We start from the raw sequence: 25,091 nt of genomic DNA, 5'->3' as shown, positions 1-25,091 counted from the left end.
AGACACACTCAAACTGACTCACTCTCTTTTGCTGCAGATCTACCTGCCTATGTTCTACTGTATTGTACCTGATTTTCTTCTCTATATGTTGTAGATCTACCTGCCCCAGCCAGTGCTGTGTCCTGACTCTTTGTATAAGATCATGCTGTGTTGTTGGAGAAGGAACACCAAGGAGAGGCCTTCCTTCCAGGAGATTCACCGAGTGCTGCTGGAAAGCCCAGCTTAGGGCCCGAACCCCTGGGCCAGCACACACACACACACACAGACAGACAGACAGACAGACAGACAGACAGACAGATGAAACGCATCAACAACACATTAAGCATCGGTCTATAAGTCAAAGGGTCAACTCAGTTCAACTTTGATGCACAGAAAAATTACGAATGGCTGTCTGTTGTCTCAGCTAGAGAAGTAAAAGTGAAATCTAGCAATGAAAGTTCTGCACTTTTTAAAATGTATCATTTATTCCAAATGGTGCTAGAAATAAGTATAAAGTTTCCACCTTGTTTAATGCAGTGTAATGTAATGCCACGTCTATGAATTCAATTGTGTTTTCTTTAAGAAGACTGCTTGAATGTAAATCAGATGTCTTCATTAAGCAAACCATCAGTGTTCAGTTTGGAGAATTTTGATACATTAAAAGTTTTCTTTTTCTTTTGCAAGGTTATTCATCTCAGTCACTCTGACCGTTTCTTTGTACACTTTGCTTAGAGCTAACAGGGATAATGGTAATGTAGTCAATGCATTATATGACTCTTTACATGATCCTGACTTACTATCACCCATTTTGAATCTGTTGACAATGTGTCATATAGATATAACATATCTAATCTGTTGGCTTTGAGTAAAGAGTTACAAGTGATGAACAAATTTATAACAGGCAATAACCATTATTCGACCATATCTCAGCTATAGTACTCTCTGGCAGTACACTTTGCCACAGTGTCTGCCAGTGATATTTGACCAAGAGTGCTCAAAGACATTGGTGTGTATGTACTTCAATAGATCTTGTTAAATCTCAAATAGTAATATTTTGTATTGATATTTATATGTATTGTTTATATTTCAGTTTGCTTTCTGTTTATATATTTGGGTACTGATCAGCTTCTTTTTGCATGGGAAAATTTGTACAAAGTTGTACGTTGTGCAATTTTCAAGATAGTTTTGTATTTCGTTGAACATCTCAGTCGAGAGTAGTTTCAGAAAATGACAGTAGGCTTTGTGGAATGTGGGGTGGACAAATGTTGGTTCTCATTCATATTTGTGACCAAATCACTGTCCAAATCAGATCGTAGATCAGCTGCAGTACTGCTGGTCCATGTTCAGTCCATACTGAGCAGATTATAAATAAAATGCCTTAGTGCTGGTCCATGTTCAGTCCATACTGAGCAGATTATAAATACACTGCATTAGTGCTGGTCCATGTTCAGTCCATACTGAGCAGATTATAAATAAACTGCATTAGTGCTGGTCCATGTTCAGTCCATACTGAGCAGATTATAAATAAGATGCCTTAGTGCTGGTCCATGTTCAGTCCATACTGAGCAGATTATAAATAAACTGCATTACTGATGGTACATGTTCAGTCCATACTGAGCAGATTATAAATAAACTGCATTAGTGCTGGTCCATGTTCAGTCCATACTGAGCAGATTATAAATAAACTGCATTAGTGCTGGTCCATGTTCAGTCCATACTGAGCAGATTATAAATAAGATGCCTTAGTGCTGGTCCATGTTCAGTCCATACTGAGCAGATTATAAATAAACTGCATTACTGATGGTACATGTTCAGTCCATACTGAGCAGATTATAAATAAACTGCATTAGTGCTGGTCCATGTTCAGTCCATACTGAGCAGATTATAAATAAGATGCCTTAGTGCTGGTCCATGTTCAGTCCATACTGAGCAGATTATAAATAAGATGCATTACTGATGGTCCATGTTCAGTCCATACTGAGCAGATTATAAATAAGCTGCATTAGTGCTGGTCCATACTGATCAGATTATGGTGCTAATCAGGATCCAGACTGGAGGGGAGAGGATGTGCTAACTAAGTTCTGATGGGTCTTTGTAGGAAACGATGCTTCTAGAGAGAAAGATTTTTTAAATGGTTAGTGTGTTTGGTACCTTTGTACAACAAATGTTCTATGCTATCATTGTGTTGTATTGAACGTGTTAAAATGCACAGTTGTTCTGAACAGGACAACAACTGTTTATGATGTATCTCTGTTGAAAGAGAGTGAGAGCTGAACGGTGATTAAAGGGTTTCTGAATACAGTTACAGTGAGGATGATAATCAGTCAGAATGATTTCAGACAATCTCAACTGCACACAAGGACAGTTGTTGTACAACAAGACCGTTACTATAGTAGCTATTATGATTATGCAATTCTTTCACTATTAGCTTTAGGTTTGAACCCTAAATGACTTCAATATGTTATCAACCTGTCTCCAGTCTTCATGGTCTACAGGCTTAGTTTTGATGTCCTGCTTCCTACAATCACACACAGATGCAACTTTACTCAGGGGCCTTCTCCTTCTTATCAGCAACCTTCGCCCCTGGACCTTATTATTCACATTCTGGTGTCATTATGGGCCATCTTTATAGGTTGTGTTCAGTTATAGGCTGAGACACAAATCAAACACTATTCACGTTTTAATGTCACATGCACAAGCACAGTGAAATGTTTTTCTTGCCAACTCAAAACCCAACTATGGGCTTTCAATAACAATGTATGAATAGAAAAAAAACACAAGAAATAAGAATAGGAATTATGAACTACACGATCAAGTAAGTAAGCGTACTATATACAAAAAATATTTTAAAAGTCAGTTGTTTTATTTCTGTATTTCATTTATCATTTTCTGATTCTCTCCTGACCATGAACTGACTTTATATTGCCCTGTGGGAAGTATATTTGTACATATATTGTAGTCCATAGTAATGGTTTGATAGTCAGTAGTATGGATGAGGCATGCATTGATATATATCCGTAAGACCAAAATGGGACCCATTCACAGCATCTCAATGTTTCAGCTTGTTTGAATGCTTTATTGTATTATTACAGATTTTGCATCTATAAAGCAAATGAGGGCATACTTATTGTATAGTAATGAAGTTGTATAGAGGTTATTAGTGTGTCAGTGCACAAGAAAATTAAATAGTGGTTGAGTTTTATAAGATCTTTGTACTCAAATGGGGTTTTTTTATCAATAAAAACATTGAATTTTGTCTGATTTGTCATGGTGATAATTTGTTACAGACGAAATAAAACAAATCACCTAAATGATGCATTGTCTATTGTTTTGATTTACAATAAAGTCTACATTCATGTGACCAATGGATATAGGTTTATGTGAATCACAGAGTTCAGGATATGAATATGTGACACTTCGACAGGATTTTCTACTCAACGATTTCTTATTTTCCTATATCTGGGCTGACAGTAGTCTAAACGCTATTGGCAGGGGCTGGGGCTAGGATGTCGCCCAATCATACCAAAGGATGCGGTGTTAGCAAGGGGCAGTAGTCTGATTTCAACGTCGTACTCTACAGTTTGTGGACAATTTGTTGCTGTATTTATATATAATTATATTGATTTAAACCAAGGGCGTGTTAGTTACCGGAGCGAACACGTAAATATACACGTCTTGGTTTTATTACTGTATCGGTGAAGGAAACAAGTTTTTTGCAACTTTCTCTTTCTCCGCTAGACTAGTGGACAGCGCTGTAACTGCAAATAGATTAGCGTCGTCACTAGTTACCACAGCCACCCCGCCTATTTCTACAATGTATATTCTTTAAAGTGTGATTTTAAACCTAACCGTATCCTTAACCTTATGCGGAACCCTGACCTTAAATTAAGACCAAAAAGCTAATTTTATATATACAACTTTGACTTTGTGGCTGTGGTAACTAGTGAAACCAACCCTTTTCCTGGAGCGCAACCTTCCTGCATGTTTTCCCTCTAGCACACCTTCCCAAAAGAGTAGAGGCAAACGGGGACCAAGTCCATGTTAATGCCCATGATTTTGTAATGAGATGTTCAACGAGCAGGTGTTCACATACTTTTGGTCATGTAGTGTATAGATAGATAATCATAAAGACATCTGTTTGGGTCATGTAATCTTATCTTATGAACTTTTTATACATCACCTGAGATAGTAGTTTTTGTAAAGACATTGAGGACACTGGATCCATCTGCCCTTCACCAACTGCCTTTTCATAGCAACACTTCATAAAAAATTAACACCACAGTTTCTATGACAATAGTTCTGTCCTCTTCCCTGGAGATTTTTTTTGCTCACTGCTGATTCCAGAGTCACCTCTACTATTCTGCTTACCTCAGGGTTCTTCTGACCTCAGGGCTCTGTATTGGAGAGCCCAGTTGACTGTGGTGGTGTCTCTTATCACTTCTGTATTGATGACCAACCTAACTTACAGCATCCTGCACTCTTTCCCCACCCACCTCTGGAACCTGCTCATGCACATTCTCTGGCTGGTGTGTGTGTGTTGTGTATGTGCGTGATAATAGTATTTGTTTAAAGGGGAATTTTACTCAAATAATTTGTTCCGCAAAACTGTGCATGTCAACGCTCAAGTTTTCAAGATGTATTCAGTTTCCAAGATATACAGTGCATTTGGAAAGTATTCAGACCTTGACTTTTTCCACATTTTGTTACTTTACAGACTTACTCTTAAATTGCTAAAATAGATTTTTTCCTTCATCAATCTACACACAATAACCCATAATGACAAAGCAAAAAAAGTTTATTTATACATTTTTGCAAATGTTTAAAACCTTTAAACTGAAATATCACATTTACATAAGTATTCAGACCCTTTACTCAGTACTTTGTTGAAGCACCGTTGGCAGCGATTACAGGCACACCTGTATTTGGGGAGTTTCTCCCATTCTTCTCTGCAGATCTCTCAAGCTCTGTCAGGTTGGATGGGGAGAGTCGCTACACAGCTATTTTCAGGTCTCACCAAAGATTTTCAATCAGGTTCAAGTCTGGGCTCTGGCTGGGCCACTCAAGGACATTCAGAGACTTGTCCCAATGCCACTGCTGTGTCGTCTTGGCTGTGTGCTTAGGGTCGTTGTCCTGTTGGAAGGTGAACCTTTGCCCCAGTCTGAGGTCCTGAGCTCTCTGGCGCTCAAGGATCTCTCTGTACTTTGCTCTGTTTATCTTTCCCTCGCTCCTGACTAGTCTCCCAGTCCCTGCCACTTTAAAACATCCCCACAGCATGATGCTGCCACCACCATGCTTCACTGTAGGGATGGTGCCAGGTTTCCTCCAGACGTGACACTTGGCATTCAGGCCAAAGAGTTCAATCTTGGTTTCATCAGACCAGACAATCTTGTTTCTCATGGTCTGAGAGTCCTTTAGGTGCCTTTTGGCAAACTCCAAGCGCGCTGTCATGTGTCTTTTACTAAAGAGTGGCTTCCTTCTGGCCACTACCATAAAGGCCTGATTGGTGGAGTGCTGCAGAGATGGTTGTCCTTTTTCCATCCCATCTCCACAGAGGATATTCTGGAGCTCTGTCAGAGTGACCATTGGGTTCTTGGTCACCTCCCTGACCAAGGCCCTTCTCCCCCGATTGCTCAGTTTGGCCAGGTGGCCAGCTCTAGGAACAGTCTTGGTGGTTCCAAACTTCTTCCATTTAAGAATAATGGAGGCCACTGTGTTCTTGGGTACCTTCAATGCTGCAGACATTTTTTGGTACCCTTCCACAGATCTGTGGTTCAACACAATCCTTTCTCGGAGCTCGATGGACAGTTCCTTCGACCTCATGGCTTGGTTTTTGCTCTGACATGCACTGTCAACTGAGGGACCTTATATAGACAGGTGAGTGCCTTTCCAAATCATATCTAATCAATTGAATTTTCCACAGGTGGACTCCAATCAAGTTGTAGAAACATCTCAAGGATGATCAATGGAAAAAGGATGCACCTGAGCTTAATTTCGAGTCTCATAGCAAAGGGTCTGAATAATTATGTAATAATAATTTCTGTTTTTGTTTTTTATACATTTGCAAAAATGTCTAAAAGCCTGATTTCTCTTTGTCATTATGGGGTATTGTGTGTAGATTGATGATGGGAAAAATATGTAATCCATTTTAGAGTAAGAATAAGGCTGTAAGGTAACAAAATGTGGAAAATGGGAAGGTGTCTGAATACTCCCGAATGCACTGTATTGCTTTCATCATGATGATGAGTCTGATCTCTCTTGCTTATTTGGATAGATTAGAATCTTTACCAACATATTCACCTTGACTCAGTAAAATGGAGCGGAGGCTCTGGTATGTACACACACAGACACACACACACCGACTCACTCACTCACACACACACACAAAATGTAGCAGAGGCTCTGGAATTTACCACAGATAACATGCCCTCACTGGTATGTACAAGCATCAATAGCACTTCTACCTCTCACAGTGAACCATTGAAACAGATTACCTTTCTGTATTTATATCGCACACAATATTAGCGCTCATCTCTGTTTGTATTTTAATGCTGTGACTTAAGGATTCCATTTTAAGGGTTTGATTATTCTATACCTCTTTTAATTGTGCAGTTCTGGCTGTTTATCCAAAAACCTGATTCTGGATCCTCGTGCTAAATACCAAAGTCTAACCTCAAGCCTGGGAAACAACTACACACACCCTCACAAGGTAGGCTATACAAACCACAGATATCCAGTCAATCCAAGCTAACTGGCTAGGCTATAGCTGTACAAACCACAGATATCCAGTCAATCCAAGCTAACTGGCTAGGCTATAGCTGTACAAACCACAGATATCCAGTCAATCCAAGCTAACTGGCTATGCTATAGCTGTACAAACCACAGATATCCAGTCAATCCAAGCTAACTGGCTATGCTATAGCTGTACAAACCACAGATATCCAGTCAATCCAAGCTAACTGGCTAGGCTATAGCTGTACAAACCACAGATATCCAGTCAATCCAAGCTAACTAGCTAGGCTATAGCTGTACAAACCCAAGTCAATTCAAGTGTGTGATACTGTACACATTAAAAGTTGTAAGCCGTTTTCACAACAACCTCAAGTTATCTGAATCTGCGACATGAACATCACATATTTCTATTGTTCTGTTTTATAAATACAGTACCAGCCTAACTATTTTTGAGTACCAATCTACCAACCAAGCAAGATCTCAATTACAATCATATCAGCTTGGCAAGTATTGATATTCATTTGTCTGATTATATTACTCGTTAGATAAATCTGAAGTGGTGGATTGTAACTGTAGATTAACATTGCATCCGTCAAAATGATTAAATATTAAGTAATTATTCTATCTGTTGGGTGTCATGACCTGCGTTTCTATTCTTGTTAAATCCACTCCAGAAAGCCATTTGCCAGACCATACTATCAGTCAGCGGGTTGTTTAGCAGCAGTCCCCTGCTGTGTCTGATCGCCTCTCTGTTCCCTTCTCAGATGGATATTGACGAGACATGTCAGATGCCCTGTATGATAAACTACTGGAACTGGAAGACAAAGTGCACAGGAAACTGAAGGAGGAAAAGAAGGGTATTAGAGCAACTCCACAGTAGCCTGAATGAAGGAACACTGGACAAGAGATAACTCCTATCTAATGGACAGACACTCCTATCCTGTCCTGCAGATGACTGAGGCGATAAAAAACTAATCTGATTGACACTATGTCATTGATGGAAGTGATGAATACTGTTTGCCTTATTTTTCTACATTGGCAGGCCTCAAAGACAATGAGTGCTGGTATTATGTTCCAATTTGATTGCCACCATGTCACTCATTGCTGCTGCTACTAATGTATTGTATTTGTATTGCATGTATTGTCACAAACACATTTTAAAGTATGTGTATTATTTAATGTATCAAATAATGTAATAACATTCCAATAAACCATATGACTTTTATTAATGATGTCTGCCCCACTGATGCCCTGAATGACTTTGTGGATTCAAAGTGGTAGACCTACGCTAACTGTAATGATTTTGTTCATTTTAACCAGCATATAGGGCCTACTACTGTAAATGCATGATCCACTTCACATAATTGTTTCTCTGGCTTGCTTGTTTTTTAGTGCTGTGATAACAATCAATAAAAAGGTTTCACCAGACATTGAATTAAAAGCAAAACTGCACATAGCTTACTCACAGCATAGGCTACACAAAAACAGAAATATTCACATGACGTGCCATCACTGTCTAAATAAATGCATAGTGTCAATCAATTCAAATTGCGCCACGAGTGACTGTTGTCTCCACATGCAAATCCTGTGCGGTCCATTGTTAGGAGGCTGTCAGCAGTAGGTCTACTATCCCCCATAAAGTTCACATATGTGGTCTGTGTGATCCAGTCCCCTGTCCTCTGTGGTGTCCCGCCGGGGTGCGCACATGTGTGGTAGTGTATCTGCTCCGGGGGTGGCTGGGCGCACACCCAGCAGCTGTCGTCCTCTGCCGGAGCCTCTGTCAGCATCTCCTCCTCGACACCGCTGAGTTTCGGGTTGCAGAATGCCCAAACCATGCCGCAGAAATACACGAAAAACGACCCCATGACGAAGACCATGAGAGCGTAAGATTCGATCATCGCCTTCGTAACTGCAGATGTCATCGTTCATGTGAATTATGTTGTGCGTAATTAATGTGCATACACTTTCCACCAACCAAACACTTCTCTCTCTCCCCAGCAACAATAGGCTGAAGCAAGCAGATAAATCGCCGCTATAAAATGATATAGAGAGCTATAGAAATCCAGACAAACATTGATATCCCGCCAGAGATGACTTGGAAAGGTAGTAAATGGCTTTGATCCAGCCTCGGAGGAGCATTCCCTCTGCGCAGTCTGATGTGATGTCCTGACAGCTCAATGACAATGACAGTCACTACTGTCCCGTCTGTAGAGCGGTGGAGATCATGAGCAATGGCTATCAGGGCTCAAAAACATGATTCATCATATTCTTATTTCAGAGAGGACAGCATCCTGGGATGGGCTAAACCTTTAACAGAACCAGTCATGGCTAGGGTGGGCACTAGGCAGACAGAAACAATTGGATGTAAAATGGAGCTTCCCTCTCTGGAACGAACCCCCTTTCATCTGTGGTGTCAAAGTAGTACCATTCCTCAGAGTCTGGTTGATTCCTCCACTATGGACATGGCTAGACTATGTCTCTCAATGTACATAATAATGTTGACCGACATCAGGTAGGAGTTATGAGGTTATCACTATATAAATGAGTCATCTCGCAGTGTTTGTCATTATACCCTGATGAAGACAGCTTGTCTGTCGAAACGTTGGACATAAATATTTCTCTCTATTTTTTAGGAGTTATCAGGTGCCTTATGCACTCCTAGCAGGAAAAATACACCTATTTAGGTCTGCGTCCATATTAACCAAGTGTCTTAGAGTAGGAGTGCTGATTTAGGATAAATGTTGCCTTTTATAATGAAGCAGATTATTATGGACATGACCTGATCCTAGATCAGCACTCTGAGACACTTGATAAATACAGGCCCAAATCTCAGCACTTCAGAGGCCACTCCACACAAATAGCATGTTTATACCCTCCATAGGCTACAAATAGTAATTCAAACCCTGATTAATCCTCTTTGTAATAAGATAGAGACATAATAAGACACAAATCTGTTAGGCAGTGGGCCTGGCTCTTCTCCTCTGACTGAAAAGTAACCTATGGCTGCCATCTGCTGCCCTTAAATGATCTTTCCAGACCTTTCCTGTTTGACCATGACCCCTTGTTCTCTTTTAGCTAGCAGCATCCCATCTAAAGGAGTCCGCATACTAGCTGGCCCTCATACTTTCTGTGTCACTCACTGTAAGTTGCTGATCAGCATTCCTCCCCATATGCAATGAAATTATCAATAGCCCCTAGGGCCTATAAATCAAATCAAAGTGTATTGGTCATATACACATGGTTAGCAGATGTTATTGCAAGTGTAGCGAACCAACATATACTGATACTTAAAAGATCACAAATGATTGACTGTTCTGAATTATGCACAGATGTCTCAGGTCACTACCAGAACAGTGTTTTAGATTTGTAAGTCAGACTTGGTCAGGCCTAGGCCTAATTGACATTGCAAAGAACTGTGGAGGCATTCTATGGAGCAACAATGTTGCAAAATGTTTGACAGTGAATATGGCTATTAGGTGTGTGTGTGTGTGTGTATATACAGTGGATTTAGAGTATAGAAAGGGTGGGAAAGATCTCCCATACAAGCCTCATACAAAGTAAATGCTTGAATGCAAATTGAAAACTACAACAGACAGCATGAGCATTCATGTTTGTCAACTGGAGAAAAAACTAAATTATTAACTCTTCCCTCGTTGTGGGTATGGTAGTTTATTTGAGTGAGCCGCCCCTTATGTTTTTCCGACACTCTCCCTCATCAAAGAACTACACGCCCCACCCGGCGCCAAAGTTTGTGTCCCGGATGTCTATCACGCCGGAAGAGAAGTAGGTTCTTTCCTCAGCCATCTTGTGGCAACATCTAGCGAAGTGTTCGCACCAAGCCTCGTAGAATCGGAGGGAAATCCTGCTTAAGGGGCGCCATCATGCCCGGACATATGCAAGAAGGTTTCGGCTGCGCCATAGCCAACCGATTCGACCAACTATTTGACGACGAGTCGGACCCGTTCGAGCTGTTGAAGGAGGCGGAGAACAAGAAGAAGGAGGCTCCTGTCCCTGGTGCCGCCAAGACCGCGGCGCAAGTTGCCAAGCTCCAGAAAAAGGAGTCCCAGAAAGACAGGAAGGTCGTCCCTGCAGATAAGAAAGATGAGCCTCTGGCACCGGTGACTCTGAAGAAAGATGGTAAGACTGTTTCCCGCAATAGTTTTCCTCTTGATCTGCAAAATCGCAGTTCGCCCTGGATAGTTAAGTATTAACTTTAAGTTAGCTAGCTAGCAATGCGTTCAAAGCCTCCATGAGGTCGACATGATTCCCTTTGTCAACTAAAGTTGAAACGCGTATCACAGTCGTTGCACAAAAAAGTCACGACAGTGTAACTAGGTGTGGTACAGTATTGTGCCCCCTGAAAAAGAACTTGCAGGCGAACTTGTTTTGCTGCCAATATTAAAACGCCTCTGGCCTTGTTTAGCCAGGATTGTTAGCCGCAAGTTAATTAGCTAACGTTAGCTAACCAAAGTCATTTGCTAGCTTCCTACCAACTACCCGTTGACCAGTGTTTGATTAGTGCATACTTATTAAATGCACGATTGGCGAATAATTTTTTTTGCAACAAATTGTTTACCTAGCTAACGGTGAATTCACACCGGGGTGTAAGCCAACTTTCACATGTGAAGCAATCGTGCTAGGTTAAAATTGAGGGTTGTTTTCTAACTAGTTAACATACGAATTGGCTAGGTAGTTAACTTGTCTTTTGCTACCTGGTTGCATTAACCCGCGTCGTGACCAACCTCGTGGCCCAGGTTTGGAGTGTGCAACAGCGGCAGCCACCTAACTGTCACTCGCTAAATGGCGCACAACATTGTTCTCGACTAGGCAGGGAATGATGTCATCTTGCGTAGCGCGGTTGTGAATATGGGCGTTTTGTGTTAGTCTCAAATAAAGAAGCTTTACGAGTATGCTTTCTTCTGCTACTTGGTAAACGAACAAGGTGAGCAAAGGCGATATATATTGACCAAACAATTACATTGTCGTTTGCGTGAGTAAACTAGTGTTACTCGCCTATACATTGTCATGGTTAGTGTAAAATAGGAGGCCCCTGTATTTTGTTAGCAGCCTAGTTACACCAGTCAGAAGCAAAGTAAAAAAAAAATGGAACCCCAAGAGAAGAGACAGGTGCATGCACCAACGTGCGTTCAGCTGCTGGTGGTGCATGGTGTGGGAGTCTATTTTGGTCAACAGTGGGAGGGACTTGTCAGACCAGTCTCAGAGCATGTTTTCATCTGCTGTGTACTGGCATGGTGGATAATACAAAGCTCAACCTCGGTTTATGTTTGTAAAGAAGTTGACATTTTATTTAAATTCTCTGTATTTTAATAGTGTGCCCTTAGCACATCATCCTGCTCTCTTTTGGAGTTGGGTCTTGAGAAAGGTTCTAACTGTAGTCTCCATTAAACCCCTGTTTTGAGTTATTTTTTGTAGAGAATCTTTGGAGAAAATTAGTATTGTACTTGTTTTATTGGGGGATCAATTACTAACTCTCCTCTGTCCTGTCCTACTCCAGGACCTGGTCCCAGGAGGATGGGTCCCAGACGCGAGGGTCAGGGCCCCGCCGGGGGTCCACCCCGTGAGGGCCAGGGCGAGGGCCGCCCCCCTACAGACAGACCCCCCCGGACAGACAGGCGGCCGCCACGCCGTTTCGAGAGGCCCCCCGGCGGAGAAGATAAGCCAGCCGAGGGAGGAGAGTTCTCTGTGGAGAAGTGAGTACTGGGTAGAGCAAGGCTGGATTCAGTTGGCACCAAACGGGAGTGTTTTGAAAAGGAGTGAAAGGAAGAGATACTAACCCCAACAATAATACGACTCAGATCCCTGTGGGTGCAGGCCTTTGTTGCAGCCAAGCAGTAACCCATCTGTAACCCATTAACTTTCTCAGTATGACAGCAGTCAAAAATTGTAAATTGTTAGCTTGCATGGTGTCACATAAACAACGAGACGTTGCTGATATTGTTTTTTGCTTGTGATGTAGGGTCTGTTCTCTGTGATGACATTTTGTGCTAGCATTGTCACTGTCTTATTTTATCTAAACGGTGCCGTCCTTTCCTCTCCTGTCTCACAGTTTCATTTGGTGGTGGCTCGGTCACCATCTCAAGGTGCACCGTTCTGACTTTTTACGCTTAAGCCTCGGGGGTGTAGGTTCAGGCTGAGGCTCAGAAGAATAATCATCAGAGATGTCATGATTAATTTCTTCCCCACCATCTGAGTCATTGGGATTTTGTAGAAACGCTAACGCAGCATGTGCATCCATTCGTCTTGGTCCATTATGGACGCTTTCACTGTGTACTCCAAGTAGGCCAGAGTGGACTGATAAAACTGCTTGGATTTGGTGGACTAATATAGGGTACAATATAATTTAGAGATTATAATTAGTAGATAAATACAGTAGAATGGCCTGCCCTGTCTTTCATTGACAATTGGTGATTACATAATTATGCATTGTTTGCTTCCCTGTGCTCATCCACTCTTCTCCCAACTGGGCACAGCACCTTCAACTATCGGGAGAAGTAGGGGCAACGGGAAAACCCACGAACTTAAATGACATACCCTCCTAAAACTGGTTATAACTCCAGTTCTGTTTGTGATATTAAGATTCTAGCGACAGTGTGTAACACAACTTTTTAGGAAATGTCAAGTACTGAGGGGACATGATGGCAGAGTAATAATTTTATTTAAATTCATGAGCAGACCAATTGACTGCTTTAGCAGTTCTAGTGATAAGACCCGATACAAACGACAGAACCCACACTGGCCTTCTAATGTAAGACAGTATTGTTCTCGCTTAAAAAATGTAAACTTACCAGTCGTTTATTGTGTAAACAAAAGTGACCCCCTTCTCTATTTGACAGGAATCTTCCCCTTCAGGCTGTCAGAGGTAACCCAAACTTACCTTAATTATGGGTTCCACTCCACCACCACTCTACTGTTAAGTTACAAAGTCATGCCACCTTCACTGATGGTTTTTCACCTTGCCACTTAGATTAAACTGTAACCACACAGCAGGGTGTGTATGTAAAGAGTGACAGTAAACATATAAAACCCTGTTATGATGCATTTCAAATACGCCTTTTCCGTTGTGGAAAGAGTTGCTGATCTATCATGAAGGCCAGGGGATTGTTTTATTTTTTTACTCACAATTCAACAGTGATTTGTCTTAAGTTAGAATCCTGCATCGGGTCGGATACCCATGGTTCCCTATCGGTGAGTCGCAAAAAATATAAACTGGTGGGTGAAATGAACATTCTTTCAACATGTGGGTCGGGTCGTGGTTCAGAACAATTACATTGTGGGCTGAAAACATTTTAAATCAAGATAATACACTTTTTTTAAACCCAGGAGCTTATTGGGTTGCGAATTCCATTCTGTGACCGATGAGGCCGGCATAAGGCTATCAGCCATGCACGCTTTGAGTGTGTGTGGAGCTGGAAACTGTCCCTTATTTGTGTGGTGCCAAAACATTCTAATTTGTCCACATGCAGAGATCATGTTCCCTCTCCTCACGTGAGAATACGACACGTTACCAAGTTAACTTCCCCTGGATAGCTTAGCTCACGCAAAAATGGCTAGCATAGGCCAAATTGGAGACACAAAAGAAAGGTTATGATAAGGGAATAGGCTACAACACCATCGCGGAAACAGTTGCTGCGCGAGTGGAATCCCAATTTGGGAGGATGGATAACAATGCGGTACCTGCTTGCAAAGTGCAAGCAGGTAGGCCTATTTGTTTGCGATAATTCAGTCATTACATTAATTCAGGTGTTCGTTCATTAGACCATATGCAGGCTATATAACATGTAAACCAGTGCGGCTGTTAAGTTTGATAAGCCTACTAAGTAAATGTAGCCTATTTTTGCAACCTATATTCCATTCCGGGAATGGTTTAATTAGGCCTAAACTATTTGATAATCTAAACAATATTTCATCTAAAGGTATTGTTTTAGGACAGCTATTGGCTTTCATTACAGGTAAGAAGGCTATTTAGAAGGCTCTCAGTGGTTTGAGTGACTTGTTGCATTGTGAAAAGAAAAATATTTTTTTATTAATTCATGGTATGGTTTCTGTTTATCCAAATGTTGAATAGACATGCAGACAAATTAATTAATGCAGGGAAGGGGAATAATAGTAATTATGCCTACTACTCTGAAGTCATAAAAACAATGAAATATATTGATGTTATATGGCGGGTAACGGATCGGCTCACAGAACAATTCTATCTATCTGGGTGGGTCGGGTTGCGGAGAAAACTCTTTCCTGATATTGGGTGGGGCTCGGAATTTATGTGGCCGGGGCGGATGCTGCTCCAAAAAACGGATCCCTGCAGTACTCTACTCTAAGGAAGGATGGAATTAAGAGTGCATTTTGGAGGTATTCAAACAGTGCCTAGGTAAAGGTAAGATCTGTATGGCTATGGCATAACACTGTTTCAGTGTAGTTCACAGTATTGGTGATTTTTCTTATACATTGTGTTTTGGGTCCTCATTGTACCACTTAATGTTGTTATATTTTCCATTAAGATGTCTGCTCTATTCGTTACATTTCTATGTGCAATGTTTCACCTCACTGAATACACATCACCTGTACCTTCCTGTGAGGCAGCCTGCTGACTGGTTGGTTTCCTTGTCTGTCCAGGCCCATTGGTGATAGGCAGATGAGAGGACGTGGAGGTGGCCGAGGTGGTATGCGTGGCGGCAGGGGCCGGGGCATGGGCAGGAGCGACGGCTTCGACGCCAGAGGAAAGCGTGAATTCGACAGACACAGCGGCAGTGATCGATCGTACGTCTTCTGTGCCATGTTGTGAATTATGTATTAACTCCGGGATGGATAAGTCATATCTCATTATTAGGCTGATTTCCTACTCCGGATCTGAATGGCATGCTCAATGGAGAATCTCTTTTCTAACTCGATTTTTTTTGTCCAGATTATGAGGGGATAAAAAATAATTTTTAGGGTCATTATCCATTGAGATTGCTTTGTAGTCCAGGACTTTGTCTGGAGAACTGGTGCATTAGAACTACTTATTTGAAGTATAAGAACTAGTTGTTGTTTTTTGTGATAAACTATGTTTTTGCTGGAGAGACTATTGATGTGAAGCTGTGCGCTAAAGCCCATGTTGTTTCAGCAGCCAGAAAGGTGAGGAGAAGCGTGGAGGAAGTGGATCTCACAACTGGGGCACCGTCAAGGATGAGATGGGGTGAGTAGCACAGCCGACCTAGCACAACATTTTCTCTCTCGACTTTCTCAAAGGCTGTCTGCAAACCTAAAGTGTTTTGATTTACCTTGTTCAGTTGTGTGTAAACTAAGTCAACGTTTTGAGTCAAGACCCCTGGTCTCTATACTGTCCTGGTCACCTGTCAACATACTCAATGTATGAGAGCTAAACTTGTTTTTTTCCTCTCCACAGCGAGCACGACCAATCGAACGTGACCGAGGAGACCCCCGAGGGAGAGGAGCCTCGGCCTGCTGACTCTGAGAACAAGTGAGTTGAGGGCTGAGCCTTAAACAATTTCTCCCTCTTCTGCTCAGTGTGCACTCGTTCATTCCCTCTCAGGAATTTAAAAGCACAGTCTGGATGGGTTCTCCACCATATTTCTCATATTCTCCTGCCAGTTGTGTGTTCTCTTTTCTGCTGTGTGTTGTAGGGAGAACGAGGTTGGTGAACCTAAGGAAGTGGAACCAAAGGAGATGACTCTGGATGAATGGAAGGCCCAGCAGGACAAGGAGAAAACCAAGGTGGAGTTCAACATCCGCAAGGCCAACGAGGGAGCCGACAGCCAGTGGAAGAAAGGATACGTGCTGCACAAGTCCAAGGACGTGAGTAGACTGTCAAAACCACAATACTGACTCAGCCTCCATTTTTTTATTTTACATGACCTATGTTTTCGTCCCTCTCCAATAAAGGAGAAGAAAGCTGATGCTCTTATTGAAGCTGCGGTGGAGGCTGAGGCAGTTGCCCCTAAGGTGAGTATCACATCTGACAGACGCGCGCACTCTCTCTCTCCCCATGAAAATTAAAGGGAGAGTGTGATATTTTGGAAATTCTGGCTCTTTTTCTGTCTACCCCCTTGAACTCATGGATAGCCGTTGGAAGGAAGTTGAAGGTTGATTTGTAAGCTATTGCTAACTAGCGTTAGCACAATTACTTGAAGTTCACAGAAACAGCGAACATGCTTGGATCTAATCATCACAACTCTTATCTAAATGATATGAGCGCACATCTGCTTCACGCCGTCTGAACTGACTGCTGTCCGGCAACAAAATAACAGTTTCCCGGTAACAATAAATCTATAGCACTTACAGCACAATAAAACATGTAAAAAATAATTCTCAGCTCTTTATGAACTCTTAAAACAATCCAAATATGACGATTTAATTGACACAGTAACATTAATTTAATCTGTCTGCACACCTCCAACAGTGTCTGTTCTCCCAGGGTTCTGTGGGAACATCCCGCCTCGGAGAAAGCCACAGATAAGATGTGCTTGACCCCTGTGATAGCCCACAGATGGTCAGCCATCCAAACAATATCATAAATGGTGATCGAGTCATCATGCTGGGCCTTGGCATCTTCATTGTTAACATTTGTTCACTCTATTTTTAGACTATACACGCAGTGACTTTACAAGTGTATCCATGAGTTCATCCGAGTCTGGTTAAGTATAAAAAGGATTGATTGTCAAAATCTTGCACTATCCCTTTAACACAGAACGATTGTCAGTGTGCACAGTAAGGGGCCGTTTGTTCGCTTGCTGTCGGCTAGGTGGTTTTAGGGACTTCCCACCGGTGGGCAACTGACGGCTGTCATTTTTGCCTATTTCTACATGTAGAATTGGTTTGCAAATTACAGCCAGCACTCTGTTCAGAGGTGCTAAGTACTTTTGACCAGCAGACGCTAAACAAATCCTACTGATCTGTCCGTGCCATAAGAAGACAGAATGTGGCTCAGGCGTGTGTTCTGTCATTGATGATGTTTCCCCCCGGTCTCTCAGGCTGAGGACGATCACCACTTCCGGAAGCCGGCCAATGACATCACAGCCCAGCTGGAGATAAACTTTGGGGACCTTGGACGCCCCAGCCGTGGTCGTGGTGGGCCCCGTGGTGGCAGGGGGAGCCGAGGGCGCGGAGAAGGCAGAGGAGAGTTCCGTGGAGAGTTTCGTGAGCCCAGGGAGCCCCGCGAGCGTGATACTGGAGCCCCCACCAGGCCGACCCGTGGAGGACGCACTGACAAGGTAAAGAATACTAATTACTACTAGTCTGTTACAGCTACTGTGGAAAGGATTTGAGATTAAAAGGAATTTGGATTAAGTACAACATACATGGTCATTTCACTGTATATGTCTGATCAATCTCATTTCCTCTTGTTTTCCCAACCCTCTAACCCTCCTCTCAGCCGAGCGGGGTGATTGTGCCCAATGTGGATGATCCAGAGGCCTTCCCGGCCCTGGCCTAAGATGGAGCGGCTGCCCCATAGGCCCCCAGGAGCCCTTAGCAGTCCCCCCAAGCAGACCCCTAAGCCCCTCTACGAGGCTCGCATGTTTCTGGATCCTTCAGCAGAAATGGTATGATGGAGATGACCGTCATCGCTCATGACACTCGCATCTGAGGACTGAATTTTACCCGTTTTGGAAAAAAGAAGAGGGGGGAAAAATACGGAAAATAAAAAAAACAAAGAAAAAATAAAAGGACTTGTTGCTACTTCCGGAGGTTTTGTACTTAGAAACAAGGTAGCAGGGACGTTTTCATACGGTATTTTTTTCAGAGATTATGCGTTCTTCATGAATAGTTTTTTTTGTATTGCTGCTTGAAAATATGCATTTCCAAATATAAGGTATGAGAAGAGTTATCCTTTTAGCTTGTGGTGTCCCATAGCTGTGGAGGGATGGAACCGAAGCCAACTAGCTCTTACCATACTGGGTATTTCTGAAGAAGTTTCTGCATCATCACTCAGTGAGATTTTAAGGACTGCTTTAGTTCTAGGGTTTTATGTATTATAATTTTTTTAAAGTAAGGCCTAGACCTCTGATGTAGGCCTGTAAAAGTAAACTTTTTTTTCCATGGTAAGAGCTCTTCGAGTGTGATTGTATTTCTGATGGTGCAGATAAGGACATGCCTTGATCGTTGATCTAGTGATTGTACCTACACCCAACAAATTGTTAGAATAGAGCCTAATTCACTTATGTATTAAAAGGTATTTTGTATAGAAAAGAGTTTCCAAATGACTCAATAGATCACTTGCAGGGGGAAGGAATACTTCAATTATTTAATATGTATCACTGACATCTTTGATCGTGTGGCTCCTAAAGGTGAACATTGTACTGTTTCTGTACAATGTACACACTCTTGGGCTGTGTCTCAATGGTGTACCATGGCTTCCTCTCCTTGTTTCGTTGATACTGATCTGGAAACACAGTTAACATATTAGTTCAGGTCCAAGGAAAGAAGAGGAAGCCAATTTTAGTCTATTGAGCTGTGACCTCGGTCATTTGGAAGCCTTCAGGCCTTGCACTGTTTTAACACTCCACTCCAGGGCAGAGTTCAGCAGGGCACCGTGTCACGCAATGTTAAAATATAAATATACCTAATTATAACAGATGTGCTCTTCTGAAATGTAGAGTAAGAAGTCATGTCAGCTCTACTCGTGGCATTTCTATCTGCAACGCTCTGTACATCGCACCCTGCTGAACGGGGCCCAGTATACTGATACAATTGTGAACCTGCTCCTGCAGTATTTCCTGTGGTGGTTGAATATCCTCCATTTTGATTTTTACCTCTGGTTCCCTACTGCGGCACTACTGCGTAATTGCTCTGAAAGAAATACAGTTGTGTGTGTGTGTGGATCAGCCAAATGCTCTACAGATCTGTGTGAACTCTAACCCTGCTATTATAGACCTCTGTCGGTAAATAAAGAAGGTCGATTCATTTTTGCGTTGTTGACTTAAATTCCGACACATGTATCGATACAGAATCACACACACAAGAAGCCATTTTGTGAGTTGGTTGCTTGCCACTGACATGGTGAAGTCTGAAAATGTATGTCCCACTGCTGTGTTATGGTAGTTTGGCTGATACAAAATGAAGTCCTAAAACCAACCTGGAAGTACTGACTCATTGTGTACCATGTGGGTTGTGTCAGCCAGGTTAGTTTAATGGTGCACTGCTTCCTGAGTATAGTGGAATTAAGAAATTAAACATAGGGCCAATTCACTTAATTCTGATGGCAGAAGTTTTAGCTCCCTGGCCCGTGTAATTTGGCTGTATGAATTGAAAGCTAAGACCTTTCTCTGCGCCATCTACAGTACCGGGGCAGCAGGTAGCCTAGTGGTTAGAGTGTTGGGGCCAGTAACTGAAAGGTTGCTAGATCGAATCCCCGAACTGACAAGATAAAATTCTGTCGTTCTGCCCCTGAACAAGGCAGTTAACCCACTGTTCCTAGGCTGTCATTGTAAATAGGAATGGTATTAACTGACTTGCCTAGTTAAGTAATGGTTACATAAATAAGTACCAGTCAAATTTTGGTCGCACCTACTCATTTAAGGGTCTATTTTCTACATTTTAGAATAATTTTGAAGACCTCAACAATAAAATAACACATGGATTCATTTTAGTACCCAAAAAAGTGTTCAAGAGTAAATATATTTGAGATTCATCAGTAGCCACCCTTTGCCTTGGCATTCTCTCAACCAGCTTCATGAGAATGCACCTGGAATGCTTTTCCAATAGCCCGGAAGGAGTTCCCACATATGCTGAGCACTTGTTGGCTGCTTTTCCTTCATTCTGCAGTTCAACTCATCCCGAACCATATCATTTGGGTTGAGGTCAGGAGATTGTGGAGGCCAGGTCATCTGATGGAGCACTCATCACTCACTGGTCAAATAGTCCTTATACAGCCTGGAGGTGTGTTGGGTCATTGTCCTGTTGGGAAAAAATGATAGTCCCACTAAACGCAAACCAGATGGGATGGCGTATCGCTGTGGTAGCCATGCTGGTTAAGTGAGCCTTGAATTCTAAATCACTGAAAGTCACCAGTAAAGCACCCCATCACCTCCATGCTTCACGGTGGGAACCACGCATGCGGAGGTCATCTGTTCATCTACTCTGCGTCTCCCAAAGACATGGCGGTTGGAACCAAAAATCTCAAATTTGGACTCATCAGACCAAAGGACAGATTTCTACCGGTCTAATGTACATTGCTTGTGTTTCTTGCCCCAGGCGAGTCTCTTATTGGTGTCCTTTTGGTAGTGGTTTCTTTGCGGTAATTCGATCGCGAAGGCCTGATTCACGCAGTCTCATCTGAACAGTTGATGTTGAGATGTGTCTGTTACTTGAACTGTGAAGCATTTATTTGGGCTGCAATCTGAGGTGCCGTTTTCCGAGGCTGATAACTAATGAACTTATCCTCTGCAGCAGAGGTAACCACCTGGGTCTTCCTTTCCTGTGGCGGTCCTCATGAGAGACAGTTTCATCATAGGGCTTGATGGTTTTGTGATTGCATTGAAGAAACCAATTGCTTATTTAAGCTGTTCTTGCCATAATATGGACTTGGTCTTTTACCAAATAGGACTACCTTCTAAATACCATCCCTACCTTGTCACAACACAACTGACTGGCTCAAACACATTACGAAATTCCACAGATTAACGAGGCACACCTGTTAATTGAAATGCATTCCAGGTGACTACATTATTAAGCTGGTTGAGATAATGCAAAGAATCTCAAATATAAAATATATTTTGATTTGTTTAACACTTTTGGTTACTGCATGATTCCATGTTATTTCATCATTTTGATGTCTTCACTATTATTCTACAATGTAGAAAATAGTACACATTTAGAAAAACCCTGGAATGAGTAGGTGTCCAAACTTTAGTTTTGTAGCTAAACGGGGTGCTCAAAATGCCCTGTATGACGGGTCGCCACTGTATATGTATATTATTGATAGATATCAGACAAAAGCCGTTGTTCAAGTGGTGAATCCGTCATAGATATATTTTTTACATCAACATATAAAGAAACAATGATAATCATATACCATAGGCCTATAGTCAATGTTTTAAGTAACCTATAATAAAAACAGAAGAAAAATAATAATACAAATAAAGTTTCCACATTGTTGCCCAACTTTCGGCTCACATTTCACCATGCAATAAGCTTACAAAACGTAGTTTCCCCTTCCTGTCCTTACTTTTATGGCTGCCACACTTCCGTATAAATGTTTTCATTTCCTTTCATCCATTAGTGCTGTCTTTCCATTGGCAAAATCTCATACCACTGTAATTGTTAGTGGCTTGTCCTTAATCCAATTAAATAGCATTCATGTTCTTGCTAATAAAAGTTTCAATTTTCTAAAGGAATCAGTCTAAAAGGGTTCGGAACCTTGTTTCTTGCTTGTAAGTTTAATAGAAACAGCTCTGGATCCACTGTTATCTTGCAATGAAAGACTGAAAATTCCTTCCAGATGAATGACCAGAATCTGGTTATAGATGGGCAACCCTAGAAACTGTGTACAATGCATTCGGAAAGTATTCAGACCCCTTCACTTTTCCCACATTTTGTTACATTACAGCCTTATTCTAAAATGAATCTACACACAATATCCCATAATGACAAAGTGAAAACCGGTTTTTAGAAATTATTGCTGATGTATTCAGACCCTTTACTATGATATTTGAAATTGAGCTCAGGTGCATCCTGTTTCCATTGATCATCCTTGAGATGTTTCTACAACCTGATTGGAGTCCACCTGTGGTAAATTCAATTGATTGGACATAATTTGGAAAGGCACACACCTGTCTTTATAATGTCCCAGAGTTGACTGACATTTACTCCTGAGGTGCTGACCTGTTGCACCCTTGACAACCACTGTGATTATTATTATTTGACCCTGCTGGTCATCTATGAACATTTGAACATCTTGGCCATGTTCTGTTATAATCACCACCCGGCACAGCCAGAAGAGGACTGGCCACCCCTCATAGCCTGGTTCCTCTCTAGGTTTCTTCCTAGGTTCTGGCCTTTCTAGTGAGTTTTTCCTAGCCACCGTGCTTCTACACCTGCATTGCTTGCTGTTTGGGGTTTTAGGCTGGGTTTCTGTACTGCACTTTGTGCCATCAGCTGATGTAAGAAGGGCTTTATAAATAAATTTGATTGATTGACAGTGCACGTCCAAGCAAAAACCAAGCCATGAGGTCTAAGGAATTGTCCATAGAGCTCTGAGACAGGATTATGTTGAGGCACAGAACTGGGGAAGGGTACCAAAATGTTTCTGCAGCATTGAAGGTCCCCAAGAACACAGTGGCCTCCATCACTCTTAAATGGAAGAAGTTTGGAACCACCAATACTTTTCCTAGAGCTGGCCACCCGGCCAAACTGAGCAATCGGGGGAGAAGGGCCTTGGTTGGAAGTTGACAAAGAACCAGATGGTCACTGACAGAGCTCCAGAATATCTTCTGTGAAAATGGGAGAATCTTCCAGAAGGACAACCATCTCTGCAGCACTCTACCCATTAGGCCTTTGTGGTAGAGTGGTCAGATGGAAGCCACTCCTCAGTAAAAGGCACATGACAGCCTGCGTGGAGTTTGCCAAAATGCACCTAAACGATTCTCAGACTTTGAGAAACAAGATTGTCTGGCCTGATGAAACCAAGATTGAACTATTTGGCCTGAATGCCAAGTGTCACGTCTGGAGGAAACCAGACACCGCTCATCAACTGGCCAATAACATCCCTACGGTGAAGCATGGTCGTGGCAGCATCATGCTGTGGGAGGCACTGGGAGACTAGTTAGGATGGAGGGAAAGAGTAACGGAGCAAAGTACAGAGAGATCCTTGATGAAAACCTGCTCAAGAGCATTCATTGGACTCATCAGACCAAAGGACAGAGGTAGTCACCTGGAATGCATTTCAATTAACAGGTGTGCCTCGTTAAACATTAATTTGTGGAATTTCTTTCCTTAATGCGTTTGAGCCAATCAGTTATTTTGTGACAAGGTAGGGGTGGTATACAGAAGATTAGCCCTATTTGGTAAAATACCAAGTCCATATTATGGCAAGAACAGCTCAAATAAGCAAAGAGAAACAACAGTCCATCATTACTTTGAGACATGCAGGGCAGTCAATACGGAAAATTTCAAGAACTTTGAAAGTTTCTTCAAGTGCAGTCACAAAAACCCTCAAGCGCTATGATGAAACTGGCTCTCATGATGACCGCCACAGGAAAGGAAGACCCACAGTTACCTCTGCTGCAGAGGATAAGTTCATTAGAGTTACCAGCCTCGGAAATCGGCACCTCAGATTGCAGCCCAAATAAATGCTTCACAGAGTTCAAGTAACAGACACATCTCAACATCAACTGTTCAGAGGAGACTGCTTGAATCAGGCCTTCATGGTTGAATTGCTGCAAAGAAACCACTACTAAAGGACACCAATAAGAAGAGACTTGCTTGGGTCAACAAACACGAGCAATGGACATTTAGACCGGTGGAAATCTGTCCTTTGGTCTGATTAGTAAAATTTGCAAATTATGGTGTGCTGCCCACCGTGTAGCATAGAGGTGGGGGTGCTTTGCTGGTGACACTGTCTGTGATTTATTTAGAATTCAAGGCACACTTAACCAGCATGGCTACCATAGCATTCTGCAGCGATACGCCATCCCATCTGGTTTGCGCTTGGTGGGACTATCATTTGTTTTATAACAGGGCAATGACCCAAAACACACCTCCAGGCTGTGTAAGGGCTATTTGACCAAGAAGGAGAGTGATGAGTACTGCATCAGATGACCTGCCCTACACAATCACCCGACTTCAACCCAATTGAGATGGTTTGGGATGAGTTGGACCGCAGAGTGAAGGAAAAGCAGCCAACAAGTGCTCAGCATATGTGGGAACTCCTTCAGGACTGTTGGAAAAGCATTCCAGGTGACTACCTCATGAAGCTGGTTGAGCGAATGCCAAGCATGTTCAAAGCTGTCATCAAGGCAAAGGGTGGCAACTTTGAAGAATGTAAAATCTAAAATATATTTAGATGTAACACCTGTTTTGGTTACTACATGATTCCATATGTGTTAGTTCATAGTATGATGTCATCACTTTTATTTTACAATGTAGAAAATAATAAAAAATAAAGAAGAATAAACTTTTGACTGGTACTGTACAGTTGAAGTCGGAAGTTTACATACACTTAGGTTGGAGTCATTAAAACTCGTTTTTCAACCACTCCACAAATTTCTTGTTAACAAACTATAGTTTTGGCAAGTAGGTTAGGACATCTACTTTGTGCATGACACAAGTAATTTTTCCAACAATTGTTTTCAGACGTATTATATCACTTATAATTCACTGTATCACAATTCCAGTGGGTCAAAAGTTTACATACACTAAGTTGACTG

The 25,091-nt window shown here is 42.0% G+C and overlaps 2 protein-coding genes and 1 long non-coding RNA gene across 6 annotated transcripts in view; all 3 read left to right on the top strand.

The window, feature by feature from the left end:
* Positions 1–3,295, top strand: part of LOC139541337 (discoidin domain-containing receptor 2-like) — a 57,868-nt gene extending 54,573 nt beyond the window's left edge. For all 3 annotated transcript variants that reach the window (XM_071345888.1, XM_071345889.1, XM_071345887.1), the window contains exon 17: positions 95–3,295. In XM_071345888.1, the coding sequence (XP_071201989.1) occupies positions 95–226 (132 nt within the window). In that variant the 3' untranslated portion in view covers positions 227–3,295. The remainder of the gene's footprint in view (positions 1–94) is intronic.
* A 3,033-nt stretch (positions 3,296–6,328) lies between these two features.
* Positions 6,329–8,930, top strand: LOC139541336 (uncharacterized). The gene is made up of 3 exons (XR_011668332.1): positions 6,329–6,411; positions 6,589–6,685; positions 7,473–8,930. It is a non-coding gene; the product is annotated as an uncharacterized lncRNA (long non-coding RNA).
* A 1,529-nt stretch (positions 8,931–10,459) lies between these two features.
* On the top strand, positions 10,460–19,630 carry LOC139541335 (SERPINE1 mRNA-binding protein 1-like). Of its 2 annotated transcripts, none has more exons than XM_071345886.1 (9): positions 10,460–10,845; positions 12,224–12,419; positions 15,343–15,486; positions 15,836–15,904; positions 16,115–16,189; positions 16,353–16,524; positions 16,612–16,671; positions 17,700–17,939; positions 18,101–19,630. In XM_071345886.1, the coding sequence occupies exons 1-9, from the start codon at positions 10,590–10,592 to the stop codon at positions 18,158–18,160; spliced, it is 1,272 nt and encodes a 423-aa protein (XP_071201987.1). In that variant the 5' UTR covers positions 10,460–10,589; the 3' UTR covers positions 18,161–19,630. The 2 variants fall into 2 exon arrangements, with proteins under 2 accessions (XP_071201987.1, XP_071201986.1); XM_071345885.1 differs by having other exon boundaries at positions 10,476–10,845; positions 15,833–15,904.
* The last annotated feature ends 5,461 nt before the right edge of the window (positions 19,631–25,091 follow it).

The sequence above is a fragment of the Salvelinus alpinus genome, chromosome 16 (genome assembly GCF_045679555.1).
Source record: "Salvelinus alpinus chromosome 16, SLU_Salpinus.1, whole genome shotgun sequence".
Taxonomy (NCBI): domain Eukaryota; kingdom Metazoa; phylum Chordata; class Actinopteri; order Salmoniformes; family Salmonidae; genus Salvelinus; species Salvelinus alpinus.
The sequence above is the reverse complement of the archived record's forward strand: the minus strand, read 5'-3'. Positions and strand labels throughout refer to the sequence as shown.